Genomic DNA, 25,161 nt, shown 5'->3' on the forward strand with positions numbered 1-25,161 from the left:
GACACTGTGTTCCGGAAAATTACCATTCACAGTATTGCAAAGCAAAGTGCCTAAGTTTTTTAAAATCTGCACAGAGACTGGGGCAGTTCAAACTCATTTAAAAAGTCAATTTTGTTTCCACTTAAAAATAATAACTTGGCCGTCTAGCTCATCAAGTAGCCTCCTCTAAATTTGGTGGGCATTAATTTGATGATTATGGGGGCTTAAATGGCAAACTTCCTGACAAACAAGGATGAACAGAACTTGATTTATGATAGTCATCAAAGCAGAGCCACTAAATGAGTTTTGTTGGCCATCCAACAGTGTTTCCTAAACAACTTACTTCCTTTCTTGATTGCCCCTTAAAATTACAAAGGAAGTACTCAGGCCCTAAATATATGATTAAGGGAGAAACAATTACATCAGACGAAAGATTATTCTAGACTTGACATCCTAATCAAAGAAACCCTTTTGTAAATTAAATGTTCCTTCCTCATTCATTCAACATTTAAGCATTAATTTTTACCTTCTTGCAGTGTTTGACTCAACCAATAATAGAACCTCAGTAAGATTGACTCATCTCTGGCACAATTAATATAGTGAAGAAGCAGAGAGTTCTTCAGCGCTGCACCCATATGAGATGGCAGCTGCAAAGACAGAAAAATCAGTCAACAGTAAGTATATGAAAAGTATGTCAGACCAATAAGGAAAACACTGAAAAAATATACAACAAAATAAGGGTCATGAAGAGCAAAGGAAAAAGGCAAATATAAGTAAACCCAGTCACATACCTCTAAGCAATGGATGTTCTGTAAGAGTTGTGGGAAGCTTCTTAGTTGTTCTATTCTAACTGGTTCTTTGCTACCAAGATGTTTAGAAAGACTCATGCTTTTTTTCCCATATTCATCACTGCAGCTACTGCAATTTTGCTGTGGTATAAATGAGTGAGATTTCCTTTTCTAAAGAAACCAATAATGAAACTGTCAATGTATGAAATATACTATAAACCATGAATGTAAAAGCAGTTGTGGAAGTAGTTCAATAAATGCAGTTTGAATGTGGTTTGGAGTTTGAATATGGTTTGCATAGATGTCTGGGCAATTAAAATATATTTAAATATCTATATTCTCTTCCAGCATCTGAATGATTAGTTTTTGAATTAATAAAAGTAAAAGCTTCGTGTGGTGTCTGTGTTTTAAGTACTTACTCTTTGTTTTGGAAGGACATTAGATGAACCCAATAACAAATTTAGAGGTTCTGGGGAAGGTCTCTGATTCCTTTGCCTCACATCAAGTAGAGCTGTCTTCCAAAGATTTTCTGAATTCTTAAAATATATCTATAAGTTTTGATAAAGTACAGTGACTAGATATCCATAAACCAGAGAGCAGTATAAAGTCTAAAACTCTTAACAAAAAACATATTAATTATGAAGTACTTTCTACCCATATAAAACCATTTAGTTTTTTTTCTCATTAGGAATCTATTAAATACATCCAAGGAATCAGAACAGTACCAATGTCTAAGAACTTTCCAGAAAGTGTCATACTAGACCTTAAAAAGAGCTAAAAACTGTTGTTTAAACTGATGTTAATGTTATAAAAAATAACATTCCACTCTCAATATGACTTACTGCTCCTTAATCCCTTACCTTCTTCCTTATAGGCACAGACACAGAAACCAAAGCAGGAGAAAAGTACTTATACAGTGACAACAAAGCCTGGAGATGAGGCTTCATACCCTGAAATTCAATAAGAGTTTCCAGATTCAATGACCAGTAAAGAAGTGATCATAAAATACATAGATTACACATCCAGGAGCCAGAGAGTTAATGCAAAAGATAAGGTATGTGCCTTGCAAGCAGCCAACCTTAGTTCAATCCCCAGAACCTCCTACAATCCTCTGAGCACCACCAGGGGTCAGTTCTGAGCACAGAGCCAGGAACAGTCACTGAGCACTGATAACACCAGGTGTTATCCAACATCCCATCCAAAATATACATGTAACTGAACTCTAAGCATTTTATATCCTATAGCTGTAGGAAGATGCCAAATAAAACCAGGAGATAAGTCAACTATCATATAACAACACTCCCCCAATCTGTGGTCTTTTCTTTGAAGATCTTTTTTCCTATTTAATTTCTTCCTGTTAGTTTCTCCTTTCTTCTCTCCAATGGCTTAGGGTAATCATAAGGTTAGCATGAGTTTACTTTCACTGGTAGCATACTCAGGACTCGTATTTTACACATTCTTAATTTAGACAACAAGGTAAAAAGACAGAAAAGGGAATTCAAGAAAACAGCAAAGGAAATATAAATATGTTACTATTATACTTCCTAGAAAATTGACAAGTAAATTTAACAATATGTAGCAGTTAAGCAGCTTAACATAACTGAAACAAACCTTAACCAGAACATTAATTTCATAAAAAGGAGCTGAAGCAATAGTTCAACAGGTAGGCCACTTCCCTTGCACACAGCTGACGCAGGTTCAATCCCAGGCACTACATTTTGTACCTCAAGCACCACTAGGTAGAAAGAGCCAGGAGTAAGCTCTGAGCACTTCTGAGTGTGGCACCAGAAACAAACACACAATTACAAAGACCATTACTGCTGGGTAACTATGCTTGCTACATCAGATTATCTAGAAAAATCATATCCCTAAAATGAATTCCAAGGATCTAAGTAAGTTATTTATTACAATGTCATTGAATCAACTACTATATATAAAGGAAGGAAGGCATAAAATGGGGCTTAGAAATACAGTATTCTTATTTTGTAACAGCATTGTGAAAAACCAAAAACCCACTTTATGTTGAAATAGCTCCTGGTCTCTGTAATTGTAATACGTTAAATATCACAATATTTTCTATTATTTGGATATTTTATTATAGTTTAGGAAGTTACAATAGTGTGAGTTTATGGTACTGATATGCAAAATTACTACAAAAATTGGGGAGCTGAGAGCTTCGGAATAAATTTTCAAGCTAACAGAACCCACTTTTTTGTAAAAGCAACATTCTTCTACACTCTACACACAAACCAGAACTATCAGATATAGCCCTGGGGATCTCCAAGCACCACCAGGTGTGGCCCTATTGTTCTCTGGCATTGCAGAGCCTGAACAATACTACATCCTTGAGCCCTAGCATTGAAAAGCCCTGTCTGTTTGGCCAAATAAAGATGTGCCCTCAGGCCCCCTGGATACTGTTCAAAAGGCCTCACCACCAAAAGCTCATATTCCTTTTTTACAGGGGGAAACTTCTAGCGAAACATGGTGTTGAATAAACATGCTTAACTGAGTCATCCAAGGCTGTACTAAAAAGTAAAGGAGTAAAAAGACATAAAGCATAAGTTCAAAGAGAAAACAGCTGAAGGACAAAAGAGAGATGTCAACATCATTTTGGAATGAAGATGGACAAACCCATAGCAGCCAACTTAGTACAACAGAGAAAACAAAACAAAGGTAAGGTCTCAAGAGAAGCAGATTCATACTTAAGAACGCCTACAAAAGCTGGGGAATTTGAGAAACAGGATATCTCTGAAAAGTGGGGTACAAAAAAGGCAGCAAGAAAGTAGACTATAGACAGAACATGATTGCCACTCAATGACTTTTGCAAACCACAGCACCCAAAAGGAGAGAGAGAACAAAAGGGAATGTCCTGACACAGAGGCGGGGTGGAATGGGGGTGATGAGGGGGTGGGAGGGATACTGGGATCATTGGTGGTGGAGAATGGGCACTGGTGGAGGAATGGGTACTCGATCATTGTATAACTGAAACCCAAGCACAAAAATTTGTAAGTCTACAACTGTACTTCATGGTGTTTCACTAATAAAATTTTTTTTAAAAGGCAGCAAACAGGAATATTGGTTGAAAACCTACATAAGAAGCAGTTAGAACCCAAAATTCCTTAACTGGATTGGCAAATACTAGGCTTCCATTCTGAAGATGATGCTGGACTCAGACTACAGGCAGAGCTGAAGGACCTTTCCTCACTCCTTTCCATATTGTAGAATGCTAATATGCAGGTTAACATCCCTTTGATGGGCTGCAGAGATAGCACAGAAGGTAGAGTGTTTGCCTTGCAAGGGGCCGACCCAGGTTTGATTCCTCCATCCCTCTCGGAGAGCCTGGCAAGCCATTGAGAGTATCCCGCCCGCACGGCAGAACCTGGCAAGCTCCCCGTGGCGTATTTGATATGCCAACACCAGTGACAAGAAGTCTCACAATGGAGACGTTACTGGTGCCCGCTCGAGCAAATCTATGAACAACAGGAGGACAGGGCTACAGTGCAGTACTACATCCCTAGTATGGTTATTTTATGTTTCACCTTGTCTGGGTCATGGAATGTTCAGATAATTAGTCTTGGTGATTCTGTGAGGGTGTCTTGGAGAGATTCATATTTAAATAGATAGACTTCAAGCAAAGCAGGTTACCCTCTATAATATAAAATGGGACTCAACCAGTTGAGGGCCTATAGAAAACAAAAAGATGACATAACCCCAGCTATAGTGAATTTTCCAGCAGAGTGCCTTGCCTTGGCACGTAGGTGAAATATCAGCTCTTCTGAGTCTCTAGCCTGCTGAACTATACTGCATCTTTATCTTTTGAACTTGCCAATGTTCAATCAAGTTAATCTATTACTTATATGAAAACATATATAACACACATCTTATTGGTTGCTTCTCTGGAGAAGTCAGACTAACAAAACTCTTGAACAGGAGACATAATTCCTTCCTACAAAGTGGCATAGTAACAGGGGGAGTTTCCCAATGATAAATAAGATTCTATAATGAACAAGTCCAACTCACACACACAAATTTCCAAACACCATTTTAGAGCTTTATTATAAACTATGAGCAAACAAGGTTTACCAAATATTTGAGAAAAGCCTCCACCACAAGAAAGAAGCAAACTAAAGAAACCATGAGGAAACAAAAACAAAGCATGGAACAGGGAGGGAAACAATTCGTAACAGAGCCACACAGGAGAATTCAATAAATCATACTCAATAAGCCTAAAAATGAGCCCTGCCTCCCTTCTCCTATGCCAAAGAGTGCTCTCAACAGGATATAGCACTGTAGCACTGTCCTCCCGTTGTTCATCAATTTGCTCAAGTGGGCCCAGTAATGTCTCCGTTGTGAGACTTGTTACTGTGTTTGGCATATAGAATATGTCATGGGGAGCTTGCCAGGCTTTGCCGTGCAGGCGAGATACTCTTGGTAGCTTGCCGGGCTCTCCAAGAGGGACGGAGGAATTGAACCCGACTCGGCCAGGCTGGCCGGGCGCAAGGCAAACTCCCTACCGCTGTGCTATCACTGGAGCGATAGCACAAGGCTGGAGCAACAGGATATAAATGGTACATAAACCATAGAGCTGCGCCACCTCCCACCATTCATACTAGCCACCAGAAAAAGATAGGCATTTTGTAAAGAGGTCAGCTGTAACTGTGCTCATTTTTCTCAATCTTTTCTACTTTCTGAAGCATTCACATCCATCTTAAAAAAATCAACAACCTATTAAAATATCCCCCCACAGAGTCAGCCATCGTTAGGTTGTGCAATGTCTATAGCCATTTGGACCCTTGCTTAGAAGAGCTCCAATGATTTGTTTTGCTGTCTTGAAAGTCTTCATATGAATTCTTATCTTTAAACTTGTTTGTTTTTTTTCTTGGTTTTTTGAGGGTGGGGTGGGGTTTGGGCAACACCAGTGGGGTGGGGTTTGGGCAACACCCAGTGGTGCTCAGGGGTTACTCCTGGCTCTGTGCTAAGGAATCTCCTGGCGGATTCAAGGGACCATGGGATGCCCGGGATTGAATCCGGATTGGCTGCATGCAAGGCAAATGCCCTACTCACTGTACTATCCTTCTGACCCTGAACATGTCTTTTTAAATAAAGGACAATGGAGCACGAGAAAAAATATACATATATGCATTTTAAGTCCTTCAACAGAATAGAGAGATATAGAAAGGATACAGGTCTCTGCAGGTATCATAAATGAAGTCAATGTATTTTCTTGCATGGGCTGAATTGCCTAGTACTATTACACATGTTTGGTTATATATGTCAGCATGGTTGCTGTAGGTCTTTTTGCTTTGATATTGTCAGACTTGGCCAAAATTCACCAAAATATTGCTAAGCAAAACAATGTTCTTAATGTTCTTTATAAATGGATGTTGATAACAGAATGGTTTGAGAACTGTTACTGTCACTGTCCTCCCATTATTCATCGATTTGCTCCAGCGGGCACTCGTAACGTCTCCATTGTGAGACTTGTTACTATTTTTGGCATGTCAAATATACCACGGGGAGCTTGCCAGGCTCTGCTGTGCGAGCGGGATACTCTTGGTAGCTTGCCAGGCTCTCCCAGAGGGTCGGAGGAATTGAATCCGGGTCAGCCGCATGCAAGGCAAACGCCCTACCTGCTGTGCTATTGCTCCAGCCCAGTCTGATAACACACTATATAAAATATTAATAATGAAGTCACACAAGTAATGACTGAGTTTTAAAATTTTGACCATTACGTACTAAATTACTCTTTGTTTTGCTTTGTTGGAGGCCACTAACCACAGTGCTCAGGGGCTATTCCTGTATGGTGCTCAGAGGCTACTCCAAATGGTACTTGGAGTAAATTTTGGTGCCAGGGATCTACTCAGGACCTCCTGTAGGCAAAGCAAGCACTTCAATTGTTTGAGCTATCTCCCTCCACCATACATTTCCTTAGTTTTCGGGCAACACCCAGCAGTACTCAGGGATCACTCCTGGCTCTGTACTCAGGAATTTCTCTGGTGGAGCTCAGAGAACCATATAGGATGCCAAGCCTTGAACTCAGGTTGGCTGCATGCAAATCAAGCATCCTAGCCACTGTACTGTTGCTCCAGTCTCGACTTTAGTTATTTTTAAACTAGAACATACACTATTGTTTTCATTAATAAAAATAAGCACAATCTTGATTATTCTAAGAATTATAGTGCTGATGTTTTATTGTTATGTGGAAAATGTACAAGTTCTTAATAATATGAAAAAGAACTCAATTTGGGCAAAAGCATTATCATTAATATCTTCAATTTGCTCAGAGAACATATTGTATCCAGGGAATCAAAACAGGAAACTATAAAAAAGAACAAGCATTGAACTGCACTAACAAGAAATCTCACAATTGTGAAGCATGAAATGTGCACACATGTTTGTATTTTCATAAATTTGAAAGCCTTTTGCAAGATTTTGTAGGCTTAAGCAGTTAAAGGCACTATACCTTCATATGTTTTAAACTCAAAGCTTCACACACTTAGGTAAACTAACAGAGAGCTATAAGATATGAGAGTCAGGGAATATACTGAAGTTTAAGAAACCAGAAAAGAATACTTTCCTATATCACATGCACCCTCAGTTTTACCATTCCCCTACACTCACTTTCCAGCTATAAAAACCCAGATCCCGTAACAATTTCTGCTATGTAACATCTACATGTCTTTGCTCATTTTTCTCTCTACCAGGAGTACCCTTCTATCCCATCTTAACCTATTTAAATGCTATTCATCACTTAAAATTTCTCCTCAGTTGGTGAATACTCCTCCTTGACCCTGAGCCAATTCTCATTTTTTAAAAATTTTGCTGACATTTCTTGTATAGGCTAAATTCATGTTACAATCTTAAAGATTATGTCCCCATTGACTTTCCATTTCCAAAAGCATAGTTCAATATATAGCACATAATACATTAGTCAGTTTTTAAAGTACTCACCATTTTGGCCTGCAGATCAAGCACTTTTCGCACACGAAATGGTTTAACTAAGAAAGGTTTGTAAAAAAAAGTATTATGCATCTGATTCAGAATAAAAGGAAACCATATCGTTCATAATTAATATAGCCTTCTTGGATAACACATCAATAAAAATATTCTATTCAGTTAAGCCATTAAGCAAGATGGTCTTAGATAAAAGTGCTAAAAGCAGCAATTACAAAGTAATATCTCATTATACTAATGTTAATAGTTATTTATATTTCATAAAGGATAATACAAATACTAACTCCATAGAATGAAGAAAATACAACTAGAATGAAAATACTCACCATTCTCCTTTTTGGTAAGTAAATATAACAAATGGCAGACATAAGGGCACTGTTAAAATAAAATTTTTTTTTAAAAAAATGAGTGACATATTTTTAACAGCAATTTGACCCATAATCTATCTTTTACTCCTTAAGCAAAAATGCTTCAGGATTTCAGAACAACAGTTTCACAAAGTTTCTCCTTTTCATGCAATACAGTAGGGATTTATAAACAATATTTTTAGTTTGAATGCCATTTAAAAATTATTTTTAATATAAAAATACTGCACTTAGGAGACCCCGAGTTGCTGCCCACGAATGAGCCCTCCTCTGGCTACTGATTGAGCTGCTTATGGGCCATGATCCCAGAGACTCAGAAACAAAGCTCAGAACACAGCGGCTTTTGGCAGAAATCCCTCCAGATTTAATTATGAAACTTTAGAATTCCAAAATTCCACAATAGTGGCTGTGCGTCATCACATGCAATTCATAAGTAGCAATAGAAAACAAATTGTCTAATGTTGCCTTTTTGGCAGATCTGAGTGTTGGGGTAAAATCCCAAATAATAATGGTAGGTTTGGTGTCGAAATACTGAATGTAATCAAAGTAGAGGGGGGCTGGAGTGATAGCACAGCGGGTAGGGCATTTTCCTTGCACGCGGCTGACCTGGGTTCCATTCCCAGCATCCCATATGGTCCCCTAAGCACCGCCAGGAGTAATTCCTGAGTGCAGAGCCAGGAGGAACCCCTGTGCATAGCTGGGTGTGACCCAAAAAGCAAAAAAAAAAAAACCCAAAGTATGAGAGAGAGTAACACGGAAATCATCTGCCACACAGGTAAGGGGAGGGCTTGGGATGCAGGGGAGACTGTGGTTTTTGGTGGTGGAAAATGTGCACTGGTGAAGGGTCGGGTGTTTTTTCACTGTATGACCAAGACTTAAACCGAAAACTTTGTAACTGCTCTCACAGTGTTTCAATTAAAAAAATACTGCACTTAGGAAAAAAAAAGATTTGCCTATCAGATCTCCTACATAACAAAATTTTATGTATTCCTTCATGTGTTCCTACAAACTCAGAGGCCAGAAAGATAGAAAAAGGTGAAGGCCCTGGCCTTGTATGTGCTCAAGCTCTGTTCTATCCCTGGCAGTATATATGGTCTCCCATGTACTGCCTGGAATGATCCCTGAGCACAAAGCTAGGCATAAGTCCTGAGCACAGTCAGATGTGCAACCCCTACCACACACACACACACACACACACACACAAAATAAAAGATACAAACTTAGGGAGATAGGGATATAAGCTCAGTAGAGGGAACGTATTTTGCTTGTATTAAGCCCTGCATTTGATTATCAGCATCCATCTTACCTCCAAAAAGATACAATTTTAAAGCTTTTTTCCAAATTTCTCACTTAAAAGCACTTCTTCATGTCATTTGATCTCAAAAATTATCATTTTAATTATCTTAATAACCTAATGAATTGGCTATAACAATTTAATTAACTATTGAGTTCTCAGCTGCAAATTGCACACACTGAAAAATAATTAGTGAATTAGGGTCCCATTTTGAATGTTCACTTGTTGAAGTTTTTTCTAGATTAGGAGTCAGCAAACTATGGTCCATCTGTTTTTATATTTACTGTTCCATGGGTCACTGACATCCTGATTTAAAGATGGTGTATGGTTGCCTTCTAGCTACATCCAAGCTGAATCATTGTGACAAAAGCTATGGCCTTGACCCTTAAATTTAAGTATTAACCAACTACCGCATTAGGAAAAAGTTCCTCAACTCTTATTCTACATGCCAGAAAACTGAAATGTCAATTATTTAATGGAAGTAGGCAATTTGTTTTCTTTTAAAAAACTGCATTTTAGTAGTAAAAACTCTAAACCTTAAAGTCTAAATAAAGGTCAGCAATCTTCAGTCCAATCCTCAGCACCTCTAAAATCAAATGAAGTGTAGCATTCCATATTTTCCATATTGCTTTTCTTCCTGGAAGTATGTTCACAAGATTCTCTTGTATATTTGTTTTCAAATGATAGAAAAAAATTTTAAAAAGGAAGGGCCCCTACTCTTCCTGCCAACTGAGGAAGCAACTTTCTAATCAGTATCATGAAAACTACTCCAGTTCAACAAATATTTGCAACTGATTTGCTCGATTTGCTCGAGCGGGCCCAGTAACGTCTCCATTGGAGATATTGTTGTTACTGTGTTTGGCATATCGAATACATCACGGGTAGCTTGCCAGGCTCTGCTGTGTGGGCGAGATACTCTCGGTAGCTTGTCGGGCTCTCCGAGAGGGGCGGAGGAATCGAACTCGGGTCTGCCATGTTGGCTGCGTACAAGGCAAATGCCCTACCGCTGTGCTACTGCTCCAGCCCTGCAACTGGTTTAACAAACATTTATGAGTAGCTCCTATTTGTTCATTCACTTATGAAACAAATACTTATTGAGCGATAAATAAAGCAAACAAAAAGGTCTACTCTCAAGTAATTGATTTTTTAGGGACCACAGAGAGAGGCACTGTGAGAAGGGCAGTCCTAGCAATGCTGCATTATTCAGGCCTGGCAGTGTTCCAGGGCAATTGGGGCAAGCTCAGTGGTATATAGTGACTAAGCTCAGCTCAGGGTCTGGCACCTGAGCTATCTCCCCAAGTCCTGGAAGTTCGAGGTTTGTATGTCATGAATACCATGACTAAATACTTGGGTTATAAAAGCTCAGTCCTTGCCTGGAAAAACTCAGTCTATTGAGCGATTATAGTAAAATGGAGTACAAGTGTTATTATTCTCAATTCTTTATAAGTATACTTTATAAATATACTTAAATGTAAAAATCACTTATACTACAATTTACACCATTTATATAGAGAAACAATATGATATTAAGAGAGAAGTAAAAGCTAAGGGAAATTCAATCACTGACTATTCATTCAACCACTCCTGTGTACCACAAGGCAACAGGAGGGATGCACAGTCTTTACTTTTTCTCTAGACTTTAAGGTCAAGAGACACTTCTTCCCACCACCAGTGAAGGAGGGTCTCTTTCTCGCCACATCCGCACCAGCACCGGTTGCTTTTGTTCTTGTGGATGTGGGCCAGTCTCTGTGGTGTGAAATGATATCTCATTGTGGTTTTGATCTGTATCTCCCTGATGATTAATGATGTAGAGCATTTTCTCATGTGCCTTTTAGCCATTCGGATTTGTTCACTGCTGGTGGGAATGCCGACTGTTTCAGCCCTTTTGGAAAACAGTATGGACGTTTCTCAAAAAATTAGAAATTGAGGGGCTGGAGAGATAGCACAGCGGGAAGGGCGTTTGCCTTGCACCATCCGACCCAGGTTTGATTTCCAGCATCCCATATGGTCCCCTGAGCACCGCCAGGAGTAACTCCTGAGTGCAGAGCCAGGAGTAACCCCTGTGCATCACCAGGTATGACCCAAAAAGCAAAAAAAAAAAAAAAAAATTAGAAACTGAGCTCCCATTTGAACCAGCAATAACACTCCTGGGAATATATCCAAGAGAGGCAAAAAAGTATAGTCGAAGTGACATCTGCACTTGTTTGTTCATTGCAACACTCTTTACCATAGCCAGAATATGGAAAAAACCTGAGTGCCCGAGAACAGATGACTGGTTAAAGAAACTTTGGTACATTTTCACAATGGAGTACTATGCAGCGGTTAGAAAAGATGAAGTCATGAAATTTACATATTAGTGGTACTACAAGGAAAGTATCATGTTAAGCAAAATGAGTCAGAAAGAGAGGAATAGACATAGAAAGACTGCATTCATCTGGGGAACATAAAGTAACAAAATAGGAGACTAACACCCAAGAATGGCCGAGATTAGTACCAGGAGGTATGCTCCATGGCTTGGAGGACAGCTACACATGCTAGGGGAAAAGGGAGCTCAGACAGAGAAGGGAGCACCAAATAAAGGGTGTTGGGAGGATCCTCTCAGGATGGGAGAAGCAAGCTGAAAGTAGACTATATACCAAACATGATTGCCACTCAATGCCTCTTTTGCAAACCACAACACCCAAAAGGAGAGAGAGGGAGCAAACGGGTATGCCCTGCCATAGAGGCAGGGTGGGATGGGGGGATGGGGGGTGGGAGGGATACTTGGATCCGTGGTGGTAGGAAATGGGCACTGGTGAATGGATAGTTATTTGATCATTGTATAATTGAAACCCAAGCACAAAAATTTTAAGTCTACAACTGTTAAAAAAAATAAAAAATAAAAACAAAAATAAGTAACAATAAAAAAGAGACACTTCCTTCTTCCTTTATAGAAAAAAAAAGATTTCTTCTGAGCCTTAGTTCACCCAACCACATAATCTCTAACTTACCTTCACCCTATTTACTACTTTTGCAGCAACTTCTCAAAATTCACTGAGAACTTAGGAATCTAACTCAGCTTCTCTTCTATTCCTAATTGCAGTATCATGCTAAACTTTAATGTCTGTATCAACAAATCACATTGACTTTTTATCTTACTGGTGTTGTTTCCAACGACTTGATTAGAAATTGAAGAAATACTATATATTTAAGATACCCTGGAGTGATCTTACTTGCTTTTTTTGCCAACTAGGGATGTTTTTTATATTGTATCCAACTGTTTAAGTATATTTATAAGCTGACATGAAACAAAAGAATCTGTAGTTTCCTAAAACAACACTTAAGTGGGAATACTGAATATATAATAAGCTTTCTCCCAAACATTAAAATGTTGAACTTCTGGCTTTAATAGTCTCACAGAAAGATAAGGGCAATCTAGGCAGATGATAAAAGCTTAGGGATTATCTAAAGTGTAGAACACATAAGGGAAACTACTAGAATATTGGGACTTCCCCTAAGAGGTATGCCCTAACTACATGGCTATGAAACAAAAACAAATTCTGTTGCTCTGAAGAACAACTTGCCTGCTGGGGTTGGGTGAAAGGAAAATAAAGCCTCTACCAAGAAACTTAAACACAAACTTGCCCTATGAATCCTGCATAGTTTAGAATTTACACAAGTAGTATAACCTAGAAAACCTGAAATGAAAAGATCAATTTAAAGCAATTTCAGCTAGATGTACCTCTCAGACAAAGTGTGTGTGTATGTGTGTATATATATGTATGTATATATATATATATACATATATACATATGACTTTATCTCTAAACATAAGAAAATGCCTATACCCCAAGAATAAAAAGACAGCCGAATTAAAATCTGAGCAAAGGGACTTTGTTGTTTTTTTGGGGGGTGTTGTTGTTTTTGTTGTTGGGTGACATCCTGCTGTCCTCAGGGATCGGGAGACAATATGGAGTACTGGGGATCAAACCTAGGTCAGCCGCATGCAAGGCAAATTCCTTACCCACTGAACTATCACTTCAGTCCCCTTAGTAAAGGATTTGAACAGACATTTCCCCAAAGAAAATATACTAATGGCTAACAAGCACACAAAAAGATGTTCAATATCACTAATCATTAGAGAAAAACAGATCAAAACCACAATGAAATAACATTTCATATACCCAAGATGCCTATAATTTAAAAAGCAATCGGGGTCAGGAATATGGCTGAGTTGTAGAGCATTTGCCTTGCAGCTTATGTAAGGTTCAAGTCCTAGCATAAAAAAACACCAAGTAGCTAGATAAATAAAAAGTGTTGCCAATGATATAATGAAAATGGAACTCTCATACACTTCTAATGGGAGTATAAAAAGTTCTACATAATGAAAATGGAACTGTTCTATATCAGTGTGGAAAATGGTTTGATGGTTTCTTGAAATGCTAAACCTAGAATTACTAAATGATACAGCAATTCAACCACTACGTATTTATCCAAAAGAACTCAAAGTGGGGGCTGGAGAGATAGTATAGCGGGAAAGGCACTTGCCTTGACAGCAGCTGACCGGGTCTGATTCCCAGCACCACATATTACCCCGCCAAGCCCCTCAAGGAGTGATCCCTGAATACAAAGCCATGAGTAAGCCCCAAACACTGCCTGGCATGGCCCCCAAAACAAAATCTGAATAGGTTCATAGCTGAAAATATGTATACATAGTATAAGATTATCACCATGAATCATGTACTTTGATTAGATGGTATAGTAAAGGTAAAGGTAAAGGCCCTCCCGTTGATCGTCTATTTGCTCGAGCGGGCCCAGTAACGTCTCCATTGGAGACTTTGTTGTTACTGTGTTTGGCTTATGACTTATATTTCAATAAAGATTTTTTTAAAAGTTGCCAGAGAGAAAAGAAATGGAAGATTATGATTAGACTGATCCAACAGCTACAGAAAAGCACCGTCACTGTAGCACTGTCCTTCCACTGTTCATTGATTTGCTTGAGCGGGCCCAGTAACATCTCCATTATGAAACTTGTTGTTACTGTGTTTGGCATATCGAATACACCACGGGTAGCTTGCCAGGCTTTGCCGTGTGGGTGAAATGCTCTCAGTAGCTTGCCAGGCTCTCCAAGAGGGACGGAGGAATCGAACTCAGGTTGGCCGTGTCGGCCGCATGCAAGGCAAACGCTCTACCCACTGTGCTACCGATTTTGTTCCTAACAAAAAATAATTCTATATTCTAGAATTATTTCTTCTCCCATGCCATAAGAATCACTATAAAAATACTTCACTTTAGAGATGAATCCAATAGTACACAGATTTGGGCTTAAAAGACAGAACCCTTTCCATATGTACCGTATTCAAGGGCACTTCTCACCCCTTTCCAAGCCTGGCCACACACACTGCGTTTTGCAGGAGAATTTCAGGCAACATGGAAAGCAAAGCTGAGATAGTGTCCTGGCAGAAACTGGCCACCCAGAAGCTTGACTCACCCAAGCCCCAAGCTTTTTTTTTCTACAGAAAAGGACTAGTGCAATAATATTGTCAGTGTCCTGAGATATTTGACTGTCAGCAAGATGAAATTTCAAGAACAAGGGCATAATAAAAACATGTTTAAACAGTTTTTATCACCAAAAGATACTAAATGAAAAAAAAAGGCTTTTTTAAAAAATTCCTAGGCCACAGTGGAGAGGCTTGGGTTACTCTGGCTCTGTGCTCAAGAATTACTCCTGGAGGTACTCAGGATACCATATGAAATGCCATAAAAATATTTTTTCAGGAGCTGAAGCAATAGTACAGTGGGTGAGGATGCTTACCTTGCACACGGCTAACCCAGATTTGATCCCTGGCACCCCATATGGTCCTGAGGCCACCGGGAGTAATCCCTGAGTGCAGAGCCAGGAGTAAGCCCTGAGCACCTCCAGATGTGGCCCCAATATGGAAATACAGCAACATACTACAAGCTAAAATAAGAGTAGCAATGTCAATATCGACAAAACTGACAAAAATCAAAATGTATTTCTAAAACAAAGGGTTACTCTATAATAAAAGGTTGACTCACCAGGATTATATGAAAACTATAGCTGTGTATACATCGGATAATAAACCTGAAGCAGGGGCTGGAATGATAGTACAGCAGGAAGGGTACCTGCCTTTGCATGTGGCTAAGTTCAATCCCCAGAACCACAAATGGTCCCCTAAGCCAGTCAGAAATGATCCCTGAGCACAGAGTCAGGAGTAAACTGTGAGCACTGCCGGTGTGGCTCCAAACAAAAGATAAACAAAAATAAATTCAAAGTATGTAAAGCAAAATGTGATGGAACTTTAAGGCAAAACTTGTAAAGCTGACTTACAGAAAAAGATTATCAATATAACTCACTTAGTAATAAGTGGGCAGCTACAAAAATAAACTCGGGTGGATACTGAATATCTCAATTCCAATAATCATTATTCCCTCATTCTACTTCAACAACTCACTGCATAGTTGCTCCTGAATCTTGCCACCACATGCAGCCATCCTCTGGTGAAATCTTAAATTCCAACGGGTACAACTTCCTAACAAGATTCAGCTTTCTGTCTGAATCTTGAATGTCACCAGAGCACCACAAACCTTAGCTGTGAACATACCAAATATGCCCTCATCTGCCTTCACTTTCTTTTCCTGACATCAATTCAGTCACTCTCCTCCTTACCCAGTCCCAGAGAAAACACCCATGATTGCATATTAGTAATATCACAATTTCATGCTTTCTAATCAACCTTAACTGGGCCTTCAAATCATCTGTTTCTAATCAGTTCTATTTTCATTTCCATCAGGAGCAATTTTAAAATTTATATTCTCTTTTCACACATAATAGTCTATCTTCCCTTACTAACCCTCAGCAGAAAACCTTTGCTCCTACTTGAATAAAAAATTTAAACAAAACTATCAAGACCACTGGGCAGGAATTTTAAATCCCTCTCACGTTGCCTACTAATCAACAGATGTTTTAACATAAACACCAACCCTTTCGTTCTGATTGTCAAGAGAAGCATCTCTCTTCCTGGTTGAAAATTAATTCCTATGACTTTAATTTTGTTCTCCATGCTTATTTTCATATCTCCTTTATATCCTTATATAATCCTGTGGTTACTACACAGTATGTATCATACTTACACTTATCTTTCCCCCTACTCTATATGATCTTCAAAGTTCAGTTTCTTTAGTAGGCAGCTTGTTGCGTTTTTTGTTTTTTGTTTGGGGGCCACATCTTGCGGTGCTCAGGACTTACTACTGGCTATGCACTCAGGGATCACTTGTGGTGGTACTCACGGGGACATATGGGGTGCTAGGTATGAAGCTGTGTGAGCCACATGCAAGACAAGTGTAGTATCCTCTATACTATCTCTACTATCTCTCCAGCCCCTTTGCTAGGTAGTTTACTTTGGCAAAGTTTCTAAAATATTCCATGGCTCACTGGTAAATCTGAGAATTATATGATGCCACTTTCCATGAATCCTGGCTCTAGTCATGTGACCCTGAGTTACAGACTTATTTGTACCTGAGATTCCTCATCTCTAAAACAGGGATGGGGGCAGGGAAATGGTTCCAAAAGGTATGGAGTATATAGGCTTTACATGCAGGAGTCCTGGATTTAAGCCAAGGCATGACACAGTACCCTGAGCACTGCATAAATAGCTCCTGAGCATTACCAGGTATACCAAACCCAAAATAAAACAAACAAATAAAGCAAAACAAGGGATAATAATAGTGCATGCCTTATCAGGTTTTTAAGAAGTTTAAACAGGTTAAACCACATTTTTTTTGATGTATATTTTATAGTCAATGCACACTTCAATTTGGTATTGCCACATTTCCTGTGTTCACCAGTCATATGGGGGAACCATACTGAACCACATTGGAAAATAAATTAGTAGATATTTAATAAATATCTGGAATGTTGATTTAAGAATAAAAAGACTTTCAAACTCCCAGAGAATTCCTCATAACAGCTCAATACCTGGTTTAGTATGTAGTTAATATTATTGAATGAATTTCTACAGAATGTGCAAAGTCCGTACATCAAAATCCAAATATATATCTTCTCACAAATTTCCTTTCACTATCAAAGATATCATCATTCTGAAGTAGATTTATAAACTCAGATCTTTATCTCCTGACGTCACTTGATCCAATTTTGATACCAAGTCATATTAATTTTACCTTGGCAATTTCCCTTACTTTTCCTCTTGTTTTTTTCCTCTCCTCTGCCAAAGCACATACCTAGGACAAAAATTCTCAAACTTTTTGGTTTCAAGGCCCCCCAAAATCTTAAAAATTAGAAGAGAGCTTCTGCTTATTTAGGCCAGAACTTCTTAATGTTTTTTCTGATCATGGCCCCGTTGAGAGCTTGTTTTCTTCCTGTTCCCTCCCCCATCGAACCCTAGACTCATGCCATGTATCCTGATTAATGTAATTTTCACCTGTGCCCCCCTTTTAATATCCTGGGCCCCAAGGTGGGGTGGAAGATTATGGTGGTTGAGAAACAGTGGTCTACAATATTATCTATCGATAGTCACTGTAATGAGGAATTAAAATGGAGAACTTTAAAAATACTTCTAATTCATTAGAAAATAATAAATCCATGGCAAGTTGGGATATGTGTTATAGGTGGCCAAGGATATAGCTCAGCAGTAGAGCACTTGCTTTTCATGTTTAAAACTAACTCTGGGTTTGATCCCTGGCAACACAAAAATGACATATTTCATTAGAATATAACTATATAGGGGCTGGAGCAATAGCACAGCGGGTAGGGCGTTTGCCTTGCACGCGGCCAACCCGGGTTCGATTCCCAGCATCCCATATGGCCCCCTGAGCACCACCAGGGGTAATTCCTAAGCACAGAGCCAGGAGTAACCCCTGTGCATTCCCGGGTGTGACCCAAAAAGCAAAGCAAAAGAAAAAAAAAAGAAAATAACTATATATCCTCAATTAAGAATGACTAGAGTGACACAGCCTTTTCTTTCTACAAATGTCTTAAATGTTTCCGGCTTAATAGGATAGAGAATTACTTATGCATTAAATTTGTTAGAGACATAGTCTTCACTGAAGTACACAAGAAAAATCTGGCCTCACAGATATGTGGTTGAAAAGAGGAATTTTTTAATAACTCTTTCAGGAAATGTTGTTATTAAAAAGAAACGAGAAGAAAAGAAAAGAACCACAATTTAGCTTTTGATACTATAGAAAAACTCGGTAAGCTGTGCTATCTTAGCTGCAATATGGAATCTGAAACCTTATTCATGAACTCTCTTTGTAATCTGCTCCATTAAAATTCATTAATACATCTTGTACTTTGAAAGAACCTTTTACCCATGCATGATTTTATAACATCATGCTTGGTCATCTGGAAAATATTGGTTTGCCTAATTATACACGTTTCCAAATACTGTTATTTTTCAACATATAATATCTAAAACTCATATCCATAAATACTATTACAAATCTCATCAGAAAATTATTTACATACTGGGAACTTGTCCAGGTCACAGTGGCAGATACAAATTTTTGAACTTGTACTTTTTTGCTTAACAGTTAAAAATTCATCACTGACAACAAACACAGCCAGTCTGAAATGACAGATCTGCTTTCCTCATTTTTGAGAAAACTGCCAATTACCCAAATGTGAATAACCACAGTTAATTGCAGCAGTTAATCTTTCCAGTAAAATTGATTTTCTATATTTAAAAAACGAAGGCAACTAGTTTAGCTCACAGCTGAACCACACAGTGCTTTTCCTCAGCTTTTCCTCGGATCAGCAACTGAACTTTAAATATGGAGCAGGGTTTTGTTTGTACTTTCCATTTCATCACACAAAATATTAAGGATTATCTCACAGTCCAAAATTTAATCAAGTTAACCAATTACATTTTATCACTTCCTCTGAAACACTTTTTGCTGCTGTTGGTCCACACCTGACAGTGCTCAGGGCTTACTCCTGGCTCAGCAATCAGGGATCACTCCTGGTGGGGCTTGAGGGACCATATGGGGTACTGGGGACTGAACCCAAGTCAACCACATGCAAGGCAAATGCCCTACCTACTGTCCTATCTCTCCGGCCCCTGAGACATTCTTACGTGAAACTCGTATTTTGGGGTTTTAACTGCTGCCGTGACAATGCAAGAGCCACTAGTACAATTTGGTGCCACTGACCTAAGCTGAATACAGGTGCCAGCAGTTTTTTCCACCATTGCTCTCCAACGTGCATATATCAATACAGTGCAGAGAGCAGATAATACCTTGATATTTCTATGAAAATTAATTTGAGGGGGCCGGGGTGATACTATAATGGGGGACATGTGCCTTATAAGCGGGTGATCCAGGTTCAATATCTGGCACCCCATATGGTCTCCAAAGCCTGACAGGACTGATCCCTAAGTGCAGAGCTGAGAGTAAGCCCAAGCACTGCCAGCTGTGGCTCAAACGCCCCCCACGCTGACACACACACACACCAAAAAGGAAAATTAATTTGCTTCCCCTCATCTACTAAAGCATCTCTGGAAGGTCCCTAGGGTCTAAAAAACATATCTGAGAACTGATAGTCTAGAACCTCATGTTACATACAGATTAGCACATCAGTTTAATGAGTCTTGCTGGCGCTAGCTTGCTTCTCTTCTAAATCTATCATCTGCAGGAATCAGATTTCCTACAGTGCTACTTAAAAATGCCTGCCCCAAATTTTCAGTGAATCTCCCCCACTGAATACGGGATCAACTCTTCAGCATCATATTTAAAAATCTCGACAATCCTTCCTCATCCAGATTTTATAGTTTTACCACCCACCACTACTCAAACAGTTCTAAATAAGGAAGTCTGTTCTACTCAAGGTCTACTTTAATATAATTTACGCATCTCATAACTTTTGTTCTATCGAACATCATTTTCTCCCATCAAATCTCAAATCCTATTCAATTTCAAGGCTTAGCTCAACAACCTCAGGCTTTATGATGCTTTTTCCAATCACTCTGTGATTAGAGTGATTACAGTGTTCTCTTCCTTCCTAGAAGTATCACAGTATGATTACACACCGCTTTTGATCATTCTTTTTCTCAGAATGCCAGCAATCAAACCTAGGGTCATACACATTCAAGGCAAATGCTCTACCACTGAGTTCCATCATTTTAATACCCCAGTCCAATTATTTTAATTGCTGACTTGTTATATAACTGTATGTGCTTTCCTTAAAGCCCCGACTGGATTATAAATCCCCGAAACACAGAGATGTTTTGCTAACCTTTAAATTTTTCAGAATATCTACCATGTACTATAAAAAGGATGCAATGAATAAAGTAAAAGTATCAATACAAGGGTTCCCCTTTTGTGCTCAGTGCTCCAATTTTGTGTCCCAGGGACCCCACCACAGATTCTCAGCCAACCAGGCCAGCACCTAAAGCAAGGCCAAGGATGCAGTATTACTCAGGCGCTGTAGTGCCAGGGATATCCAGGCCATATTGGTAGTGCTGGATGCCTGCAGGACCATATCCAGCAGTGCTCAGGGGTCTACAGGGATATAGCCAGTGATGTTCAGGGGACCATGTTGCACCAGAAATCAAATCCAGACTAGATGCATGCTAGGCATATGCCCTAACTGCTATACTCTCCCCTGTGCCCTAGAAGTATTAACTCTTAAAATAAAATTAAAACAGATGAATTCCTCTCCCAAAGGCAAAAGGAATTTGGTTACATGAATAATCTGGAAATGACTGATGGTTCATGTATATCTTCCAAATGGGTAATAGATTGATTTCTCAGGATTATTAATGCTTTTAATATGAGTAATTATTTTATTTAATCAAAGTCAGTTCACTGTCCTCTTCTGAAGAGCAATCCTCTCTTTAATAATTCTGATGAAACTTTTTTTGCTGTTAATTAAGAACATGTAGAGCAAGGTACCCAAAGGACCCTGCTGACGTGGCTTAAAACAGAAAATATGGGGCCCAAGGATATCTCAGTGGTAGAGTGCCTGCCCTAAAGATTTGATCTCCACATACCAAGTGTAATCTCTAGCACAACAACAAAGTGTATGATCTCTGGGCACCAGATGTGTATGAGTGCCACAACTGAAGTGTGCAACAACTGGTAAGTACTACGACAAAGTGTGCATCTCCTGGCAAGCACACCAATTAACGTATACAACCCCTATCAAGCACAACCAAGTGTGTGACACTCCCCTCATCAGCATCACAATAAACAGTGAAAGGTGGAAAATTAAGAAGGAATAAAAATTAACAAAACTTGAGAACATACTGAAGTATAATTTTTAAAACTTAAAGGAAAAAGAAGGCAATCATTGCTCTAGATAAGCAAAAACTCAAATTTTAAGGAAACTATATTTCATTTCCTTAAGAGATATAAAACCAAATGTGCTATTTGGTTTTTGCTATTAGTTTTTTGTCAACCTGAGAGACAGGTGCCAGGATATTATCTCATCTTTCTTACTTTTTTCTGTATTTGATATATATTTTAATAGAAATATGTACAGATATGTTATGTGGAACTTTAAAACACATTATTGCACATCATATACAAGAACATATCATTTGACCAATCCATAGTGATGTTCAATTTTTACTTACTAGTTTATCATCCTGCAATGAAGCAAAAAAGAAGCCATAGAGCAAGTTAATTTGCTCCTTGTGATCAATGAAGTCAAACATTGTAACCAACCAACGATAAAAAAGTACCTAACAAGAGAAAAAAAATCTTTAGAGAAATATAACTGGTGTAGGAGAGCTTAATCCTCCCTGCCCCTCACCACACACACACACACACACACACACACACACACACACACATACACAAACCACAAACTCTCTCTCTCTCTCTGTCTCTCTCTCTGTCTCTCTCTGTCTCTCTCAAGGCTGCTTTAGAAGACTCTAGCACAAAATAGCATAATAGATTTTATTTCTTGGTAAAAATACGTCTGTTCCACGGTCCTTGCATCAAGCTGTATTGTTCCAAAACTACAGGCTTTGCAAAAAAGGCCACTGCCATTATTTCCTAAGTGGCTCTTCTTTGCCAGCCCTTAAGTGGTTCTAAAGGACTCATCATCAAAATGTTTTAAAAGATTACCTTGGTGCTACCAGAACATTTCCCAACACAAAGCCAGGAGACAGCCTTAACCACAGAATCTTCTGATATTAGGGTTGCAGGAATCAAGCACTTAAATATCCGAGTATTTGTGGAAGTCCCTGAAACAAGATAAACACTAAAGTAAACTACATTTTAATATCTCAGTGGTCCCCTATTATTTACTCTTGGGCCTTAGATACCTCACCTTCTACTAAAAGTAAAAAGGAAAGCAATGAGCAGTAACACTATCATTATAAAATATAGTTCAACAACTAGGGATGTGGCACAGCGGCAGAGGACATACATGCCTTGCCTGTGTGAACCCCACAGCTTGATCCCACACTGCAAGAAAAAAAAGTCAGAAATGTACCTTTAATTTCAAATATAGACTACAAAGCAAGTTCATTGCTACAATAATTTTAATACAAGAGATAAAAATAATTTGGGAAGTAGCTGTGATACTTACACATAATGAACGTGCTATGAAAAATCCTAATACATATGCTTTGAAAGGGTAAATAATATGGTATATGAACTGTCCCTCCCCCCCAAAAAGACCGTTTGGGCTATAAATGTGTCTCAATAGTAAAGCACATGCCTTATATGCATAAATCTTTCACTGGACATTTCAGGAATTGTTTATTTTGTTATTAGTATTACTTTTTATTATTTTATGGGGAACTCCCCAGCAGTGCTCAAGAGCAAAATGGCCAAACATGACAATCCCAGGAGGGTGAGCATGTAAGGCCGTGAATCAAACTTGGGACCCTGAGAATACAAGACATGTGCTCCAACTCTTTGCGCTACCTCCCTGGCCCTGTTATTATTTTCAATGGCAGAACAGATTGTAATTTATTTATAGCTATTTACAGACAACTTGCATAGACTCCATAAGTAAGGATAAACATTTATATATTCCATTCCCCCACTCCAAAAAAGAGGGTGGAAGATGGAACAGTTCTTCCAGGAATTAGCTGGCAGTAATATTCTATACTAGTCTAATCTTTTTCTCATATTCCCATTCTCATGACACTCTTTCATCTGGTTGTAGAAGTGATGTCGCAAAGAACAGCTTTTACATATACCCTGTATCAACCCCTGCTTATTTATACTTCAAGAATTAAATATGTATCTCATTGATTTCCTTTTGCTGTATTTACACAGTATTTTATTGGCATTACAGTGTGATCTTAATCATTCACTTAGAAGTCACAAAGCAGAATTCTGAGAAACACCTTTGATACACGTATATTTAAGGACTATTTTACATGAGTTACAGAGTGGCAATGATATTCATTTACTATAATAACAGTTGTCAATGTCTCTTGAAAGTAGCATTTTTAAAAACATTTTATACATATCTTTAAATACTGTTTTATATGAATTATAGCACAGTGATCATATTCATTCACTGAAATAACACTATTCTCAACTTCTAAAAGAAACATTCTCAGAAACATCTTATTTACATGTATTTTGAGGATTTCTGTTTTCCTTATTCCTAAAACAAAAATTGTAGGGCTGGAGAGAGAGTACAGTGGCTCTTGCCTTGCATGTTGCCAAACCGGTTTCAATCCAAGGCACCCCGTATGGTCTGCCAGGCCCTGCCAAGAGTGATTCCTGAAGGATTACTCCATAACTTAGAGGCCAGCCGGGTATCCTAGAGGAAAGGGCAGTTCAGATAGAGAAGGGAGCACCAAATAAAGGATGTTTGGAGGATCCTCCCAGGAGGGGAGATGCATGTCGAAAGTAGACTATGGACTGAACATGTTTGCCACTCAATGCCTCTTTTGCAGACCACAACACCCAAAAGGAGAGAGAGAACACAGGGGATTGCCCTGCCACAGAGACAGGGGGGATGGGGGGATGGGGGTGGGAGGGATATTATCCATGGTGGTGGAAAATGGGCACTGGTGGAGGGATGGGTATCTGATCATTGTATAATTGAAACCAAAGCACAAAAAATTGTAAATCTACAACTGTAAAATAAAATAAAGGGGAAAAAAATAAAAAAATAAAAAAATTTAAAAAAAAAAAAGAGTGATTCCTGAGCGCAGAACCAGGAGTAAGCCCTGAGCACTACTGGTATGGCCCAAAAACCAAAAAAAATCCAAATTTTTAAATATCTAAAGATACATAAAATAATCATTTGATATATCTTAAAGTGATTACTTTCAAGCTAATTAACAAATTTTCACTTCACATAATTTTCATTTTTTCTTTGACATGCACCTAAAATCTAGCCTTTGGGCAATTTTCCAGTATTCAATACAATGTTATCAACTGGAGGCATCTAGCACCTCCAGGAGTAATTCCTGAGTGCAGAACCAGGAACAACCCATGAGCATCACTGGATATGGCTGAAAAATCAAAAAACAAAGAAAAAGACTATATAAAGAAAAAGGCAGGTTACTTGAAAAGAAGGGGTCGTAGGGATAGGATAGTGTAAGGCACTTGCCTTGCACACAGCTGATTCAGGTATAAGTCCCAGCACCCCATATGGTTCCCTGAGTCCACCAGGCATGATGCCTGAGAGCAGAGCTAGGAGTAAGTCACAGCACAGCTGGGTGTGACCCAAACTCCAAAAAATGGTAGCAATTAAAGAAACAGAAGATGCAATGAAAAAGAAACACATCTGGGGCTGGAGCAATAGCACAGCAGGTAGGGCATTTGCCTTGCACACGGCCAACCT

General features: G+C 38.8%; 1 protein-coding gene across 1 annotated transcript in view; it reads right to left on the reverse strand.

The window, feature by feature from the left end:
* Positions 1–25,161, reverse strand: part of CENPI (centromere protein I) — a 74,909-nt gene that overhangs the window by 40,508 nt on the left and 9,240 nt on the right. The window contains exons 3-10 of the mRNA XM_056124196.1: positions 22,470–22,588; positions 21,974–22,081; positions 8,048–8,096; positions 7,719–7,765; positions 1,628–1,717; positions 1,187–1,315; positions 771–938; positions 506–626 (exon numbers count right to left, since the gene is read on the reverse strand). Coding sequence (XP_055980171.1) covers positions 506–626; positions 771–938; positions 1,187–1,315; positions 1,628–1,717; positions 7,719–7,765; positions 8,048–8,096; positions 21,974–22,081; positions 22,470–22,588 — 831 coding nt within the window. The remainder of the gene's footprint in view (positions 1–505; positions 627–770; positions 939–1,186; positions 1,316–1,627; positions 1,718–7,718; positions 7,766–8,047; positions 8,097–21,973; positions 22,082–22,469; positions 22,589–25,161) is intronic.

This window comes from Sorex fumeus, unplaced genomic scaffold (assembly GCF_029834395.1).
Source record: "Sorex fumeus unplaced genomic scaffold, SorFum_2.1 ptg000050l, whole genome shotgun sequence".
Lineage (NCBI taxonomy): Eukaryota > Metazoa > Chordata > Mammalia > Eulipotyphla > Soricidae > Sorex > Sorex fumeus.